This window comes from Castanea sativa, chromosome 4 (assembly GCF_040712315.1).
Source record: "Castanea sativa cultivar Marrone di Chiusa Pesio chromosome 4, ASM4071231v1".
NCBI classification, from domain to species: domain Eukaryota; kingdom Viridiplantae; phylum Streptophyta; class Magnoliopsida; order Fagales; family Fagaceae; genus Castanea; species Castanea sativa.
In genome coordinates this window covers 16412783-16431590 of record NC_134016.1, presented here as the reverse complement: position 1 = coordinate 16431590, position 18808 = coordinate 16412783, and the positions used below count along the sequence as shown (strand labels likewise).

General features: G+C 32.2%; 1 protein-coding gene and 1 pseudogene across 1 annotated transcript; one reads left to right on the top strand and one right to left on the bottom strand.

The window, feature by feature from the left end:
* The first annotated feature begins 534 nt into the window (after nucleotides 1–534).
* On the top strand, nucleotides 535–10098 carry LOC142631602 (aldehyde dehydrogenase family 3 member H1-like). Its single transcript, XM_075805807.1, has 12 exons — nucleotides 535–894; nucleotides 3881–3982; nucleotides 4068–4320; nucleotides 5956–6024; nucleotides 6157–6253; nucleotides 7049–7255; nucleotides 7657–7772; nucleotides 7847–7951; nucleotides 8026–8198; nucleotides 8295–8385; nucleotides 8766–8915; nucleotides 9714–10098. The coding sequence occupies exons 1-12, from the start codon at nucleotides 860–862 to the stop codon at nucleotides 9942–9944; spliced, it is 1629 nt and encodes a 542-aa protein (XP_075661922.1). The 5' UTR covers nucleotides 535–859; the 3' UTR covers nucleotides 9945–10098.
* A 134-nt stretch (nucleotides 10099–10232) lies between these two features.
* LOC142631603 (WUSCHEL-related homeobox 8-like) lies at nucleotides 10233–13064 on the bottom strand (annotated as a pseudogene).
* Between the last annotated feature and the right edge of the window lie 5744 nt (nucleotides 13065–18808).

Here is an 18808-nt window from a genome sequence, read left to right as displayed (position 1 = left end):
GTAAGTTTTATTTTTCCTTTTCTTTTTTTGATTTGAATTGTAGGTTTTTGTTGAGTTTTATTAAAAATTTTAATACTTTCTCATTGTTTTTGATTGTATGGTAGAAAAAAATTAGGTTTAAGAAAGTTTGTTTTAAACTAAATGAAAAATTTTCAAATTACATATTCTCTTAAATGATATACAAAATATTATAATTTTTTATTAAAAATTAATATTTTCACTAACTTACCTTTTGAATTCTTGAGAAAATTGTATTGTTTTGATTTTGGTACTAAATAAATTATATATATATATATTTTATATTTGTGATTATCTCAATAATAAATAAAAATATAATTATGAAATACATTACTATTTATTAATCTAAATTAAAAAAAAATTAATAAGATCACTTTAAAATTTTATCACGGGCAAGACACGGGGTCTGCACCTAGTGCACTATAAAACAAGATGGGTGATGATGAAGTGTGTTGAAATGGGTGGACACTTCAACCCACATAGACATGTGTCCTTCTGAAACAGCCCTTTCAGAAGAGGACCCCTACATGCATAAAGACATGGAAGAACTGTACCTCTCTATGAATAGGAGATGGACACATCAAACCAATGCTCAGCGTTATCTTCCTGTTTTAATGGCTGAGAATTCATGTTCAACGTTATCTATCTATTTCAATCACTGAGTTACCACATAGCGAGTATGGATTCTTTTATCACGTTTGTACGAAGACAGAAAACATATTTTTCATGCAACCAATTTTCTCCAACTCAAAAGGCATAAATAAAATAATACAAGTATGGTGTTAGTGACCAATTATTGGAGCCACTGTTTCTCTTTCTCTGTTTCTCTCTTTCCCTCAAGATGAACATCTCTATGGAGCTTTTGCGGGACTTCAGGTACTTATTGACTTTTCTTCTTTCTTCTTGTCTATCACATTTCTTCAACCACATTTTTATGGATATCTGATTGTGTTGCTTTGAAACTAGTATTGCAAAAAACTATGAAGATTCTGAACAAGTACATGTTTTTTTCTTCTTGTCTTAATAATTATTTATGCACTGCTTTTGTCTTCTTTTCCATTTTCTTATTAGCGCATAAACTTCAGATGATTTAGAAGCTGCATAATAGTAGGATATAACAATTTTTTTTTGATAGGATAGGATATAGCAATTGAACATGTGCAAGTATTCCAATTAATCATTCAATTTTGCCAGATAATCTCATTTTGAATATATCTCTCCTTTCTATAACCTTTATGCCAAAAGGAAAATTAGAATGCATAAAAAAAAAGTCCATTGGTTTTGAGGATTTTAGTAAAAATCACCTTGAGAATATTTCCAAATGAAACTTAGTTCTTTCAAGACCATTTTCTTAGCACCTCCACCTCCTTGGACAATTACAGTACAACTATAGTAAAAATGACTATTAATATTGTTTGATAACAATGGCTATTACTTATTAACGTACTAGTCATAATATCAGAATCTTTATTCAGTCAAAACTTACTTAACTTTTTATCAAAAAAAAAAAAACTTATTTAACTTTATGAATAAAGGTACTTGCATATATATATATATATATATATATATATATATATATATATATATATATATTAATTTTGATATTATCACTAGTACATAGAGTTTGGGTAATTCACCTCCAGGATACAACAAAGTCACTAGCTGAGTATCTCTTCAATTAAATTGTCACATTTATGTTTAAACCCAAAAAAAAAAAATCCATAGGTTATAATCAAGTTCATCTCATTTTTTTTTTTTTTGACTGAAAGATAGAAAATATAATTTTATTTCAATAAAATAAAAAATAATCATTTGATCTTGATCACAAGCTCACTTATCAAGTTTATTTCAATAAAATAAAATCATCGTCTGATCTTGATCACATGCACACATGTCAAGTGATCCACATATTGAGCATGTTCTAGTGTCACTCGTCTATTAATTCACTTTATCAGTCATATACAAGTGCTTGTGTTACTATATACCCATCAAAATTTTGTAAACTTTATGTGGGGCAACATTATTAAATCACAAATCCACTTCCTTCTGCTTCCATTCTCTATATTAACAGGTGCAATAGCTATTGTATCAGTTGATAAGAATGTTACTTAAATGAGGAAGTAATGAAGAAGTATAATTCAAACTTTCGCAAGTCATCAAAGATATTGAGGATGTAACACGTATGTACTGTATTCAGGGCTCAAGAATACATCCAAAGAAGTATAAAAAGCTATACTGAATTTGACCACAGCGTACAAATATACTAAAAAAATATCACCAAAAGATATCAAGAAAAAATTGTGTGGGTCTTTTCAGCACTTAAAAAAAAAATGGTTTCTTATCCTTATTAGTTCTTTCTTTTTTTTTTTTTTTTTTTTTTTGCAAAACTTTTCTTTTTGGCTTTTGACTTTTAGTAATAACTGTAGTGTAGATATATAGGTATACACTATACTGTGAGTTTGTGTCTTTGGAGGAAATCCGGATTTTTTTATTTTATTTTATTTTTATATCTTGATGTAATTGGTTTTTTTGTTATCATGCTATACAATAGGGATATATTTCTTCTCTCCCATGCTTTTCAACTGACTCTACTAAGATTTTACAAAGAAGTGGAAGCCTGAGATCAAAGTGTTAATTGGCTCTTGATGCCATATGTGGATGTCCACTAGTTTACTAAGAAATTGAATGCCAATTTAAATGATTAAATGAAAGTGAACATATTGACTAAAAAATTAACCAAAAAAATAATATTATCTTTGAAAGAACCCCTAAATTATAAGGTTTAAAATGTAATTTACCAATAAATAAATAAAAATATATGTGTGAAACTATTCTAGATTTTTTCTCTCGAGTCCTTGCAACAAATAAATAAACCAAAAATTGTAGGAAAGTAGATCGTCCCCAATTGCCTGTCTAGTTCTTTTTTAATGAATCAGGTAAGATATTATTAAGTTCAAAAACTATTACAATACATTGTCAATAACACTGGCATCTCTTGATATTTTCAACAGAGACGCCCCAGTCCCATTGTTGTAATAGGGATCCCCCACAAGCTACACAAAAACCTTTTTCTTTTTTCTTTTTTTCTTATGAAGAGTACACTTGAAACATGTACAACTCTACAACCAATCTTTGTTCTTACTTTCCACTTATTGCCTGAAACATGCCATCTGCGCCATTGAATATTCGAGCATTCTTTTTTAGTCCAAAGGTGATTGCAGCAACTCATGCTAGCCTCTAGTTTATTGAATTCATGTTCTCTGTGGTTACTCTGTATTTAGTCTAACAGAATGGTCCATTTCTAGAATTTGATCATAGGCATTAGCTTTGTGATAATGGAGTATAAGGGTCTATTATAGTATTTACAATTTATCGACCACTACATATAATATCAAGTCTACTACAACCGTTGCTTTTCACATTTGCCCTTACGGGTCCACGTTCTCCATTATCTTTTTGCTTGTGCATTTTGTTTTTGTCTCTGACTTCCAGTGATTTGCTTTATATAATCCCTTATACATTGTGCAAATATGGATACTCCTTTTGGTTGAACAGCATTACTTTCCAAGGTATAGAATCATTTACTCCATATTGTAAATAGAATTTCATTTTTTATGCCGTTGCAAACTCAGTTGTTCTAAGATATATAGAGAACTAGTTAATTTACTTTGGTTAACAAAATATGTATTCATAAGATGCTATGCGACAAACAAATAGAGCAGTTTAATTTCCATGAACATGCAAAAAGACCCCCCATCCTTGTGCTTGTGATGCGCTTCATATATAGAAGACAACAGATAATGCAAGAAGAATGCATGTGATTCTCTTTGACTCAATACTACTATTCTTTTATATGATTCAGTTCTGTTGGTGCTGGCGCTAGCAGAGCATTCTCTTACCCTTTTACAAGAAAGACCAAACAAAGACGACTTTCCTTTGTCTACCTTATCAGAACTTCCTTTAGGTAATCTTTCTTTCTATCTTTACACTTCCATGGTATCATCATTTTCTCTCTCATTACTCATTTCCTCTGTGTGTGTGTGTTTTAGCTTTAAGAGTTGTTCTGCAACTCTATCATTGACTGCGGAGGTGGAAGAGAAGCCAAAGTTTGACGTAGACAAAGCAGCTTTGCTTGCAAGAGAGCTCAGAAAGAGCTTTAATTCTGGCAGGACAACAAACTATGAATGGAGAATGTCACAGTTGAAGAGCATTGAGAAGATGCTTGAAGAAAAGGAGAATGACATTACTGAAGCTCTTTATAAGGATCTCTCGAAGCCTGGACTTGAAGCCTTTGTTGCCGAGGTACTCAATCTTTTTCTTTGCCTTATAACAGTTAACAAGTAGATTAATTGTGGACCTTGTGGATGTGGTTAATCTATAGTTTTTATTATTATTATTTGTTTTAAGTTTTTTTGAGCGGCTATATGTATCATGTGATACTCTTATTTGATTTAAGTTATAAGACTCTGGAATCTGATTTGACAAAGGATCAACTTTTTTTTCCATTTCTATTAATGATTAATATTAAAAAAAATTATCTATCACACTTTGCCTGGTTGCGCTCAAAACTGGATAAAAGCAGAAGAATACGTGATTTTAACAAATCTAGATAGGAAATAAGGGGAAAAAAACAAACAAAAACGTGTCAGTTCCTTCCGCATCTTTCTTTGGTTATTTGCATCAACGGAATCTTTTATGATGGAACAGTTTGTATTTAGGAAATTCCCCTTCTGCCAGTGCTTAGAATCCTAAATGTTGCACACCAGCTGATACCAAGCCTGGAGAAAAGGACAGTTACAGTAGGTTAATGGCTTAAAATCTAGTCACTTTATATGAAAAGCTCACATTAGGAAACAAAATGTTTTAAAAAGAAAAAAAATGCTGCTCAAGTGAACATGATAGTTCAGAAGTAATTAATGAGGGAAAGTTGAGTATAAATTACAACAAGCCAAGGATAATGAAGGATATTTAGGAAAAGGGTGAGGGAAGGGATGATTTTTAAGGCCTGCATCCAAATAACACTATTGAAGAGGCAGGTTTAAACTTATTAGAGCTAACAGTTGCTGACTTAATGAACAGATGACATAAAAAGTGGTGGCAAAGCAGTAGGAAGGGGGAAACCACAAGTTTTAAAAGGTTAAAGGTAGAAGAGTGATATGAACCTTCAAACAACAAGGTTGGAGTGCACAGATGTAGTTAAATATGTGATACAGCTGAGATTGGTGTTCTATATTAGGTTGTGGCTGGTTTTAGTAGCAAGGTTAATGAAATAGTTTTTCTAAATGAGCTCAATCTATTACATTGGTATCAATGATTGTTTTCTTGTCAATGTACTTACATTAGTTAGGTTTCCATTAGAATTTGCTTAAATACCAATAAATAAATAAAGTCAATTGAAAGGCATTAAACTAAGTTAATTTATAATATTTCACTCTCTAGATGTTTCCTTTCTGTAACAAAATATGTAGGCTTATGATGCATAGATTTAACTTGTTATAATCTTGATTGGTTTGTCTTTGTGATAAACTACTTCTATTTATTTTTTTGATTAAGTTAAGAAACACAACTGTGTTCTGTACCAGCTTCATCTCTTAAGAACATATGAGGTCTAATTGTTGCCTTTGTGAAAATTTTGTATCAAATCTGTTTAGGTAGGATGACTTGATTAGCGTCAAATTAAGAGGACACTGTGTAATGCTTTCTCGTTGGTTGACTTGGTGTCTTTACAATATTGAGTTTTAAATTGTGTCCTGTTTCTTTACATTCAACTGTCTTTTTTTTTTTTTCTCTTTAGCATTATGAGTAGTGTAACTTTGATTTGCTTTATAAATAGAGCTAATTGGATGAAGTATATATATGCAGATTCTTTTTCTTTCTTTTTGCTCACCTATTTACTCAATGTAGTCTATTAGTTAATAAGATTTCTGTTTAATGCAGATTTCTCAGGTAAAATCCTCATGTAAGTTGGCGCTAAAAGAGTTGAGTCATTGGATGATTCCTGAAAAGGTGATTAACAATAAACACTTTTATGGTTGAGAACAACAATAAACACTTTTATGGTTGAGAGGTACTGTTGTGGCTGTCTCCTTGAATTTTGACAAGAAGCATAACTTAATACAAATTATCAACAATTTTCAGGTCAAAACTTCACTTACAACATATCCGTCATCTGCAGAAATTGTGTCAGAACCCTTAGGAGTTGTGCTGGTCATCTCAACATGGAACTTTCCTTTCTGTAAGTATAAGAGAATCTGGTTTCACGCAATCTAGTGTCTACAACTGGCTACACGGAACATAATTTGCATAATTCTGAATTCTCGGCCCTACACATCACCATTTTTGATCCATGTGCTTTTAGTAACTATATATGATCACTTTGTATTGGAGCTATAACATCTGTGTTCTTTGTTCTTTTTGTCACTATATTCTTGTATCCTTTTCTTGGTTTATCCACTTGCTTCTCATTCATAATAACATATAATTTTCAACAACAAAAATGAAAACAAAATTATACCACATTCTTTTCCACCTAAAATTTAAAGTTGCTTTCACTTTTTTTTTTCATGTACATTCACTTTTACTTACTATATTCTCAAAGCCACAATTTCACTATTTTTTTGTCTTTCTATTTTATGCCCGAGGCTGCATTAGTGTCATATAATCTCTCCAAGTTTGATTACTTTCCCATTGTTATGTGACATAATGATTGTTGGATCTCGTTTCCTTCTCAAATAGATTTGACTCGTTATAATTGTGTAATTTCCCTGCATTAAATTACTCAAACCTTTCTTGGATTATATATTATATATAAAACTTTCGTTTTTTTGAGGTACTTGGATTATATCTTATTATAGATTTGCTCTAGTTTCACGTTTTGTTCAACTTTTCCTCTCTTTTCCCCCCTGTTTTGGGGGCATTAATGGCATCATATGAGTTCTCACCATAGACATTAGTAGTTCCATCTATAAAACTATCCTCTTATAAATTAGGCTTCTTTCAGTTAATAACGTAAATTGTCTCTATTTTCTAGTGCTATCTCTTGATCCAGTCATTGGAGCTATTTCAGCTGGTAATGCTGTAGTCCTAAAGCCATCAGAAATTGCTCCAGCTACATCATTGTTGCTATCCAATTTAGTTGAGGAATATCTAGACAAATCTGCAATAAGAGTTGTTGAAGGATCCGTCGATGAAACCACTGCACTACTTGAGCAGAAGTGGGATAAGATACTCTACACAGGTTAATTAGCCTTTAATTAGTTTTTATAGTTTCGTCATACATTCAAAGATTGGAACACTTGTAGTTACATGTATAAACAATAGTTGTAGTCAAAGTCCCCTACCATAATTATTCAATGGCACAGTTCAACTAGTTTCTGTAATTTCGTCAGACATTCAAAGATTGGAACACTTATAGTTACATGTATAAACAATAGTTGTAGTCAAAGTCCCCTTTCATAATTATTCACTGGCATAGTTTGACAACTCTTCATGTTTGAGGTGTTTTTTCCAGTACCTTGTTTAATCCTTGGTGCAGTTTGGATAATCATAGTGACACATTCATTTTAAATTGTCATTGTTTTTTCATGTCTAACTTGCTCATATTAATGTTTTATGAAGTAACTGTTGAGTTTTCTGCAGGTAGTGCAAGAGTAGGGCGCATAGTGATGGCTGCTGCCGCAAAGCACCTTACACCAGTAATTCTAGAACTTGGAGGAAAGTGCCCAGCTGTTGTTGATTCAAACATCAACTTACAAGTATAGATTTCTCCTAGAGCTTGAATTATGCTTTCTATATTTGTTCTCATGGATTAATCTTTTGAAAATTTAAGGTTGCTGTTAGGAGGATAATTTATGGAAAGTGGGCATGCAATAATGGGCAAGCTTGTATCGGTGTTGACTATATAATCACAACAAAAGACTTTGCTCCAAAGTTGGTAAGGTTGTCTCTGTGGAAAACAGAAATAGTACGTTTCAAAGATATATTTCTTTATGCATGCTTGCTCTACAGATAGATGCCTTAAGATATGAATTGGAGCAATTTTTTGGGAAAGATCCAATGGAATCAAAAGACATATCCCGCATTGTAAGCTCATCCCAGTTTGCTCGTTTGGCAAGGCTCATGGATGATGATTTGGTATCTGACAAAATTGTTCTTGGAGGCCAAAGGGATGTGAATCAATTGTGAGTACGATGGACTTTGTTGGATTTAGCCTGTTAACAATAATATATAAGTTAGATGAACTATCTTTACATCAACTGCCCTTGTATTTATGGCAGAAAGATAGCTCCAACCATCTTGTTGGATGTTCCAGAGGATGCACAGATAATGCAGGAGGAAATATTTGGGCCTTTAATGCCCATTCTCACTGTAAGTACTATAACCACATTAAGAGTTACATTTTACTCTGAGGCCTCTTTCAAAGGGATATGGTCAGGGAGAAAACCCTCTATTCTGATGAAGTAGACTTACTTCCTCTCGCCAACCATCTTGTGAGCACAAATAGGTAGTCACTTGAATTGTGGATACCAAAATGCTCTCTCTGCCTCTCTACAATTAAAGGTGGTGAAACCATCGCTCTTCTTCATGCCAAAGAAAAGTTCTTCCCTCAATTCTTCTTCTGGAATTTTTTTACTAACCATTGCTGATGTTTGTGCACAACATTGGATTCTAACAGTTATGTCAACATTGCCTTAAGTAAAACACAAAATATATAGATATGTTTTAATTTTGCTTTTGGTTTTTCACAGGTTGAGAAAGTGGAAGACAGCTTTAAGATAATACAATCAAAACCTAAGCCCCTAGCCGCATATCTCTTCACTAATGATGAGCAGCTAAAGAAGAATTTTGTGCAAAACATACCTTCCGGAGGAATGCTTATCAATGACACCATCCTACATGTGACTACTCTCTTCCTTAAATTCATACAGAAAAGATTAGACAGTGCCCAATTTCCGCCAATGTTATTTTATTACATAAATCAAGTCATGTTTGAGTCCAACATAGATGCACACCAAAATGAGGATGAAATCAGCACCAATTTATTTAGATATGAATGATTGCCATTATGGAACATTTTAATACCTAGCGATAGATATGTTTGACAATTGGCTATAGCTAAATTAGTAATTGAGCAAGAGCGCTATTAGCCTATTAGCATAGTAGCATTCTGCAGAAATGAGATATACACTAATTAAGTGCATCAGAGTTAAAGAGCAGAATAGTGAGTTTGAGCCTTCAAGGATCTCAATCAAATGATAAAAGCTGAATGTTAAAATTCAATATGTATTAATATGTTTTGGTCCTACATTGAGAATCAAATAACACTTTGTCTATGTCCTCCCAGGCCAAACAGAGACATATAAATTTGAATCTCTTCCCTTACAAACTTAAACTACTTGACAGATATGGATGAGGTCTACAGATTTAAACCAAATATAAAATTGTGCAAATGAGGTCTGAGTCAGCACCCACTAAACCCCAATTTTTACTTAGCAACATACAATATGGAAATGCAAGGAGACCACAAACTGCATATACATGATTGTCTTGTACTTCTAGGGTTATCTACAAAGAATTGTAGAGTTTGTTAGTATTAGCATAAGTTAGTGCTATTGGACATGCTTTCTCTCATTATCTATGTTATAACTAATTCTTTTTCTATTTTTTTTTTATATCTTACAAACTTCACAATGCAGGTTGCGACAGATGGTTTACCTTTTGGTGGAGTTGGAGAGAGTGGAATGGGTTCATATCATGGGAAATTCTCATTTGATGCTTTTAGCCATAAGAAGGCAGTGCTGTACAGAAGTTTTGATGCAGATGCATCTATAAGGTATCCACCATACACAACTCAAAAGCAAAGACTATTGAAGGCCGTAATCAATGGCGACATAGTTTCCATTATACTTGCTTTGATTGGATGGTGAAAAGATAGAAAGATAGAGATGAGTCACATTGAAAATCCGTTTTCTTCTGTTTTATTTCTTATCAAGATTTATTTCCAATAATTGATGTCCAGAGATATTCTACTTAATGGTAATGAGTGCTGCAATTGCATTAATGAATCTGAAGTTCTCATCAGTTTTTTTTTTTTAACACAATTTTAGTTAGATGGAAGGTCAATTTATGCCAATCACACAATTTTGTCAAAAGATGAAAGTAACACGAAGTTTTCCACTAGTACATGTGGAAAATGATAACATGTATAGAAACAATTTTATATTTTATTTGTGAGGTTTATTGAAGAAGGGTTTTAAAATATGTAATTTTTGTCACTGGTATCACAGATATAGTAAGTGGGCTATTGCCTATTGTAATTTACAATCATAATTTGTCATTCTTAAGAATGTAGCACAGGGCGTACACAATCATAAGCAATCAAACTGCAATTGCACTTGGCAAACTAAAGCATGTGAATAGAAAGATGAGCACACACCAAAGAGAGAGCGGGAGAGTATAGAATCTTCTACTGCAATCTACCATTAAAAGAATTTTTAGTCCTGTAAAGTTCTCACCAAACTCAGACTCCCATGCAGGTATGTAAATGTATCCTAAATAAATAACTATTTATTAATGTTCTCCATCATCATTAAGTTCAATAAGCTTTAATTCAAGCACAGTCAACAAACCAGAATAGCGGTATAGGCATCATCCAGCCATGTCATATCCTTCTCCATAACAATAAGGATTATAATTACCTGGCACTTCCATTTCACCAAACCGATTAGTACCTGCATTCACAAATAGAAAGAAGTGTTCAAAGTTCTCATGTGCATCTGAATTCAGATTTCTGAGCGTGTTTGTGTGTGGATATGTGTGTCTGTGCAAGCCAGTTTGCAACAGTCATAACTATCTAGGATCGAGAAAACAAGGAATGAGGGGAAGTTTGTGCAGCATATAGAAGTACAAGAAGTAGATACATACCAGGAGTTGGCACAAAACTCATATGACCCAAACTGCCAGAAAAACTTAAATCAGAATCTGATGGAAATGTGGGTTCCCCTTCATTAGACCGGGAACTTAAGCGTAAAATTTCAGTGCTTATCTCGGGACCCTGCTGCAAGTGTATAGTTTTGGACCTTTGTGCTGAATTCTCATAGGATAGAGTGCTTTCTGGTCTCATTTTCTTCTCTTTTAGAGATTGAACTTCTTTAGCTGTTTCTGATTCTGGTTTTTGTGGTTCTGGAACTGATTGTTTTCTTCTTAAACGAGCTCTCCTGTTTTGGAACCAGTTGTAAACATTTGATTCAGAAATTTTTCCATGTTGTGCTAGTTCAGTGGTTATCTCTTTAATCCTCTGGTTGTTTGGAGTCCCATTGTCTTCTTCAAAAAATCGTTCAAGGATTTGAAGCTGCTCTGTTGTGGGGCTCCACCGTTGCCTGATATTCATCTTTTGACCAGAAGATGCTATCCATGGATCATAGTATAGACTTCCCTGTCTCATTCCTGAACCACAATGACTAAAAGTTTTAAAGAAGCAGCATGTATCTCCTACTAAATACAACGGGCTTTCAAATAAAAACTTCCTGGTAAATTTCCTAATAAGAGACAACTAGTATATGGATAGCAATTACAAACTGAAACGTAAAGATGAGAGAAAAGCAATTTTATAAAAATGCACATGCTTTATGAAGTGATGACTTAACAATCAGTCCGCCAATTCTCATCTCAAGTCAGTCTTTGAAATTCCAGAAAATGCTTACAAAAAGGAATGCCGACACAGCATTTGGTAAGATCAAGACATGGTGCAACAAAGAATCTCTCAAAAAGGAATGATAACACAGCATTTGATTATTTATCAAAAAATGGCGCAACAAGGAATCTCTTTGCAACTCTTTTATTTTAAACTTAACTGGAAGATGATAAATAAGGAAAGAAGTCAAGAAAGAAAATAACAAAAGCAACCAAAAAAAGATTTCAAACTTCAGAAACCCCAGGCATATTATTTTCTCCCTCAGAAAAGTAGAAGAAGTGAAAATGGAATGAAACCAAGTTCTGCTCATGAGGACAAGCCAATATGGTAATTTGTGCAGTTGAATTTGAGGGTATATACCAAATCAGCATTGGTAATATGGATTCACGTGTTTTGCCAGTAATTGATTACAATGTAGTGGGCTGAGGGGGCTGAGGGAACTTGCTCATGGCGAGGGAACTTGCCCAGATCAATATTGTAAATATTTGAGTGAGTTATAGTCTCTATTTGAGTGAGTAAAGACGACCTTAAGGTGTAAACCCCTTGTAGGTGGCTAATAGACGCTCACTTGAGTGATGCGAGGCGCCTTATTAGGCACAGTTTGAATTTGTCAAGCAAGGTCATTTTCACTATTCTATAATTTCTTCAGGTAAAATTATATTACAACAGCAATGTACATGACTTCTCATATACTTCCCAGGTTATAGACAAGCAATAAGTATAAGGAATACATGGAAACTAATTATCAGTTAAGAGAATTGAATAATATATTTTTGTAATTTGTCTTTGGGAGAAAAGATATTTTCTACACTCCTAAAAATGCTTACTTCTAAAATATTTGTGAAGCATGATAAGTAAAATTTGAAATTCTAGTTAAGCATGATATATGAATAATGAATGCACCACCTATCAAAGTAAGAACTGCAAATCTTAAGATACCCTCAAACCCAAACTACAGTGACTCAGTGACCAAAGCAAATAACACCCATATTGACGAAAAGACAGAGAGAGAGAGAGAGAGAGAGAGAGAGACCAGAGTGGGTGTGTTGGGCAGAGAAGGCCTTATGCATCTGAACAAGTTGGTCAGAGATGATTGCATAGGCAGCTATCTGTTGCCTCAGTACTTCCATTTGCTCCTCTGTCATCATCATCCTATTCTTATTCACATGCATCTCCTTTCCACGCTCTCCTACTTGTTTTGCTTTGCTACTCTCTGTTGAGTTGAGAGACTTTAGAGACAAAGCAACCCACTAACAGAGAAGTTCTTTGAACAGAGACAGAGACAGAGACCGAGACAGTAGTTGAGGAAAAGAGATGAGGGTTTGAACTTTGAAGCGTACTTGGCAAGAGCCATGATATATTAGCAGCAAAAAGATTGCGCGCAATTTTCTTCTAGAAATCTTTGCGGTGTATTCGGAGGAAATCACGATCACCAGTATATTATTGTGTCCAATATTAGTTTTCTCTTTCCTATTTTAGTGTTGCTTTGAGATCTTTTATTATTTTGATCAAAATCTTTCTTAATACAATATTATTTGTTTCCTTTTTAGTTTTTACTTCACAGATAATTAAAAAGAAAAAAGACTAAAGTGCAAACACCGGTGGTCTTTAGATTTTATACTTAAGCTTCAAAATTTGAATTTTGTCCATAAATTTATATTTTGTTTGTATCAACAGTCTATCCGATTATATTTTTCATTAAATGTCACATAAACTCACTACGCGTGTTTAGTTTGTCCAATAATATTATGTCATATTATTTTTATGATTATGTCATGTGGCATCATTTTATTGCAAGAATTAATCTGCGTGGCAATCTTATTTGCATTTAACAAAAAAATAAGGATTTTTTTATGCAAATAAAATATAACTTTAGGAGGTAAAATCTAAATTCTAAAACTTAAGGATGTAAAATCTAAAAAATCCCAAAACTTTAAGAGTGTAGTTTGCATTTTAGTCTTAAAAATAATTTAAAAGAGAGAAAAAGGGTAAGATAGAAAACCACCCGTGTGATGCTAAAAATCATACAATAGTGATATCAAGATTTTCATAGATATCCAATTAGCTCCCTACGCACAAATGACACTAAACTGTTTGAAAGTTCCTTACTCTTCAAAATCTTCTTCTTCCTTTCAATAGTTTGTCTTAATTGCTCATGGCAAATTACATGCATGACTCAAGTGATTGTTTGGATAGTCAATGGTAGATAAATAACGGTCTGAAATAGAGATAAAAGCAAATGTAGGGGAATTTTCAAACGATGTTAAATGATGTTTGTACTTATGGAACACATATTTTTTGAAAGTTTTGGTAGTACATCACATTATCCGCAAATTTCAAGGGTAGTTTTTGTATTTTACCTTAATAAACAAAGGTGAATTGCATGGGTAAGAGTTGAGTCCAATACTTTGTGAACTAGACCTAAGCCTGTAAGCCAATTCCAACATGTATTTCTCTTTTTGCTTAGGCATGGTTTAAAATTAAATTTACAACCGTAAAAGTTCAAATTAAAACTCAAAGCCAATTCCAGCATATATTTCTCTTTTTGCTTAGGCATAATTTAAAATTAAATTTACAACTGTAAAAGTTCTAAATAAAACTCAAAACTATCTCTTTAGTTTGTCATGTAAGTGTGCGTTTTAATTTATTTTTCTTTTACTAATTTAATTTTTTTAATGTTTAACTTATCTATAAGAGAATTTCCATCTTTAGACTGTATTTTTATGTGGTTTAAAAATACCCTTAAACCTTATGTTTAACAGAGAAAAATCTTGAGGATAACATAGTAAAAATATATCTTCAACTCTATTTAAAATGCTTTCAAAATAGGATACTCTCCTATTAATCTATGTCTTCAAAACAAACTTATCCAATTTTTTTTAAAAATAAAAATTATGACACTAGACCAAAGAAAAAAAAAAAGAAGCCTCATCGCACTAAAAATATCTTGTAGTAAGGGGCCTAGGTTCGAATCATATTTACGCCAAAAACTAATTGATGTTTTGGTCTAAAAAAGTAAAGAGTAATTATCATTGAATCATGGAAAAATTCATTGGTATCAATTCTACTATATCTATTAAAAAGGAACAAAAATTCTATATACAATTTTTTTTTTTAAGAAACATATACGCATAAAACTCGACATTACTAACATTGAGTTCCAAAATAAAGGTATTTTGCTACATAATTTAAAAATGAGTTGTTTGGATGCATTATACGCAGTTCAAAAATTAAGGCTAAATAGTCATTTTTTCCTTAAAAAAAATAAAGTAGAACTTGAATTTTATATTTTATCTCATCAATTTTAGATGTCTTGCGTTACCATCATTTTGATTTTTCTCATTTTTTCTAGGAAAAAACAAAAGAGAGGATCAATTACCTATGATTATGTTTGCAATGAAATTGGCTAATGAATATATAAAAAAATTGTAGATATACAAATGCAATTTAGCCCCCTTCTCTGACCAAAATCATCACACCTGCGTCCAGATCAGAACAAGTCACTTATGATTATGATTCTCTCACTCAAAATCTCATCCCAAACACAGTTTCTCTTTTGTGTCTCTCTGTCTGGCTACGCCTGAGCAACAGCAAAGGCCCCAACCCAGCTCATACCAAACCCAAAACCCATCGAAAGTCCCCCGTATGAAGAAGAAATTTAAAAAATAAGTCAATGCCAATCCATTAATCACACAGCACCTGACCCATATTCATTCAACCCCAGTATCCGGACTATATGCTAAAAAATTTCTCTCTTTCTGAACATTAAAATAAAAATTTTATTACAATGCATTGCATTATTTAAAATAAAGTAAACCTCGGTTCTAATAGAATAATAATAATAATTTATTTATTTATTATTAAATTTTATTATTTAACCATGAGATTTGATGCTTTATATGAAATTAATTTTAAGTTAGTTAGTATTGATTCATAAGATATATTTTTTATGCAACAAATTAACCTTTGTTCTTTTTTTATTTTTAAGACACAAATTAACCTTTGTTCTATTTGTATTAAATAAATTGATTTAATTGATATTTAAATACAAATGCCCCAAGCTTATCGCCTCAGGCCCCCAACTGAATTGAACGAGTCTTATTGAAAAAGTTTCACAATCTTATCTACTCTTACAAATAGCACAAAAATAATAAAAGAAAGTGATTTTTAAAATGGTAACTTCGGTCTATGCAAAAAGCTATTCATGCTAGAGCATTCACATTAGCTTGCATAAATTTTTTTGTCTATTTTAACATAAGAATCTACTTTTTCTATTGTAAGAGCGTGATTTGAGTCCTAAGCCCAAGAGGTAATAGGATTAAGGCCCTAAAAGCCCAACACAATGAATTTTTAGAAAATGAGCTAAAAACTAAATTTTAATGAATTGAACAAAATTTACAATGGACTAAAGCTGATAATAAAACAAAGGAAAACAAGCTTTATTTAAAGAAATCCTTCTTCGGCAACGTTCGAGGAGAACAGTTCTAGGATATATTTCTGTTAGACTTTATTACAGTTTCAGTTCTTCTACTATAGTATTTTTTCTATTGATTCTTCGATAACCCCCCCCTCCCTCTAAAGGGCTTCTCTCTCTCTCTCTCTCTCTCTCTCTCTCTTATATTATCCTATTTCTTTCATCTTCACCCTCCACATGTAGGTCAAGTTGTTGGCTTTGATCCTTGTCTCATCAACAACTTCCTGAAATCTTTGAGAGTAGCTGTAAGGCTGAATATCACTGTTCAAGTATCACCTTCACATTAATGTGGCCAAAGAGTTAGCTACAGAGCATTCAATGCGGTGGTAGCAGCTTTCTCTTAGATATTTCCTAGCTTTCCTTTGTCCTATGCTTTCTTGATATTTATCCTTGTCAATAGAATCCTCTAATGTTACTCTTGGTGACAGACTACACCCTTTAAACTCTGTTTTGCTTAGTCGAGGAGGCATTCTTCTTTGGACTACCTTCCTAGATTCTTATAGTCATAACCTTTTTATAACCCACTGACTCTTACCCTTGCCCTAACGTCTACTTGTCCTCGAACTACTAAGTGTCCTCTGGCAAGACCCACAGCCAAATACACATTTCTGGGCCTTTTATCCCTATGTCTATTTTACATAATTACTTTTCAAAACCAAATACATCAAAATATCTATTTTATACTAAATTTCATTAAAATATTATTTCTTTATCAATTTTTTATTACTCTCTCTCTCTCTCTCTCTCTCTGTAAGTAAAAACATATTAAAAAATGAGGGCAAATTACAGTTTACCCACTTATGGTTTAACTTACAAATAGCAAAAAATAATAAAAATGCAATTTTCAAAATGGTAACTTTGCTCTATGTAAAAAGCTATTCATGCTAGAGCATTCACATTAGCTTGTATAAAAAATTTTGTCTATTTTTACATAAGAATGTACTTTTTCTATTTTAAATAATTACTTTGCAAAATTACATACATTAAATTATCTATTTTACATTACATTTCATTAAAATATTATTTCGTTATCAATTTTTTTTCTCTCTCTCTCTCTCTCTCTCTCTTTGTGTGTATATAAGTAAAAACATATTAAAAACAAATAAGAACAAGTTACAGTTTACTCACTTGTGATTTTATTAAAATTTAAGTTGCCTATCTGTGGTTTGAAATTTTACACTTTACCTACCTGAGGTTTGACTGAAATTTAAGTTGCCTACCTATGGTTTGAAATCCCATGATATAAGTGTTCTGCTGGATTCTTTTTTTATGTTTTTTTTTATTTATATGTTTTTTGTTTTTGGAGAATAGAGACATAAAAGTGCATATTTAGCACTATTTTAATAGAGATGGGTTACAAAACTCTAACTTGGCTAACTTCAGGTGGGAAAATGTCAAATTTTAAATCATTGGTAGGCTACTTAAGATTCGGCCAAATCACATGTGGGTAAGTTGTAATTTGATGAAAAATAAATATGCATGTGAATAGTAACCGTGTATATTTACATGGTTGCTGTAGTAACAATTCAAACTCACACAAGTGTACATAGATTGATGTGGCTAAATTTTGGAGTTAGATGTACAAAATTTACCCCTTAGAGCACTCACATCAATGCGTGTATAAATAGAAAAATGTGTAACATTTACACAGTTTTGCCTTAAAATGATCCACATTAGTCAATGTATAATTGTGTAAATTTACAAGTTTGCTACATTAACTACATAAATTTATATTGATATTATTCATTTTGTATTTTATTTTTTATTATTTCTTTACATATCCCAACGATGAAGGAAGATGGTAGATGGTCGTGGTTATACGTGGAGAAAGAGAAACAATTAAAAAATATAGAAAAAATTGATATTTTAATGAAATTTAATGTACAATATATAATATGATGTATGTTGTTTTGAAAAGTGAGTATATAAAATAAAAAAAGTAAGCTTTTATGCTAAAATAGATAGAATATTTTTACACAAGTTGATGCGAGTACTCTTCTTATACTATTATACTTTGACCGATATGAGTCCTCTTATAAAATTCCGTTTTAACCTTTGACTATGCACCAACTACTAAGTCATCAACCCATCCTAAAAAGGAGGAGTTATTTTAGGAGCACAACTATTATAATTATTACTCCATTTTTTACAATTATCAAAGTGACAAACTGTTCCTATGAATCATCAATTTTTCTCACTATTTATAATGTGGACTTGTTATTAAGTACTCTGGAAGTGTACTCACTCCCTCTTACAAGGAGGTAAGTTATTTTAAGAGTACAACTTTACTCCACTTTTTACAATTATCATACGTGACCGACTGTTCATATGAATTACCGAATTTTCTCACTACTCACAATTTGGTATTGTTATTATGCATTTCGAGAGTATATTCTTTCATCTCACAAAAAAAGAGCTTAGGAGTACACAAATTTTTTTTTTTTTTTTTTGAGAATTAGGAGTACACAATTACTAATGGCACATTACAATTGTGGAAAAATTCAGTTCAAAAAAAGAATTTGTGGAAAAACTGTAATGCAAAACACGTGGTCCTTGATGAGTGGCAGTGAGCGTGAGTGTGAGTGCGACATTTAAAATTCAGTAGTTCACTTTTCGAATCTGGA

Excerpts from the sequence above, each read along its gene's own strand:
- LOC142631602 (XM_075805807.1), top strand. The coding sequence starts at position 860 with ATGAACATCTCTATGGAGCTTTTGCGGGACTTCAG. Across the intron at positions 4,321-5,955 it reads TTGAAGCCTTTGTTGCCGAG|ATTTCTCAGGTAAAATCCTC; the intron begins GTACTCAATCTT and ends TGTTTAATGCAG. Across the intron at positions 6,254-7,048 it reads AACATGGAACTTTCCTTTCT|TGCTATCTCTTGATCCAGTC; the intron begins GTAAGTATAAGA and ends TCTATTTTCTAG.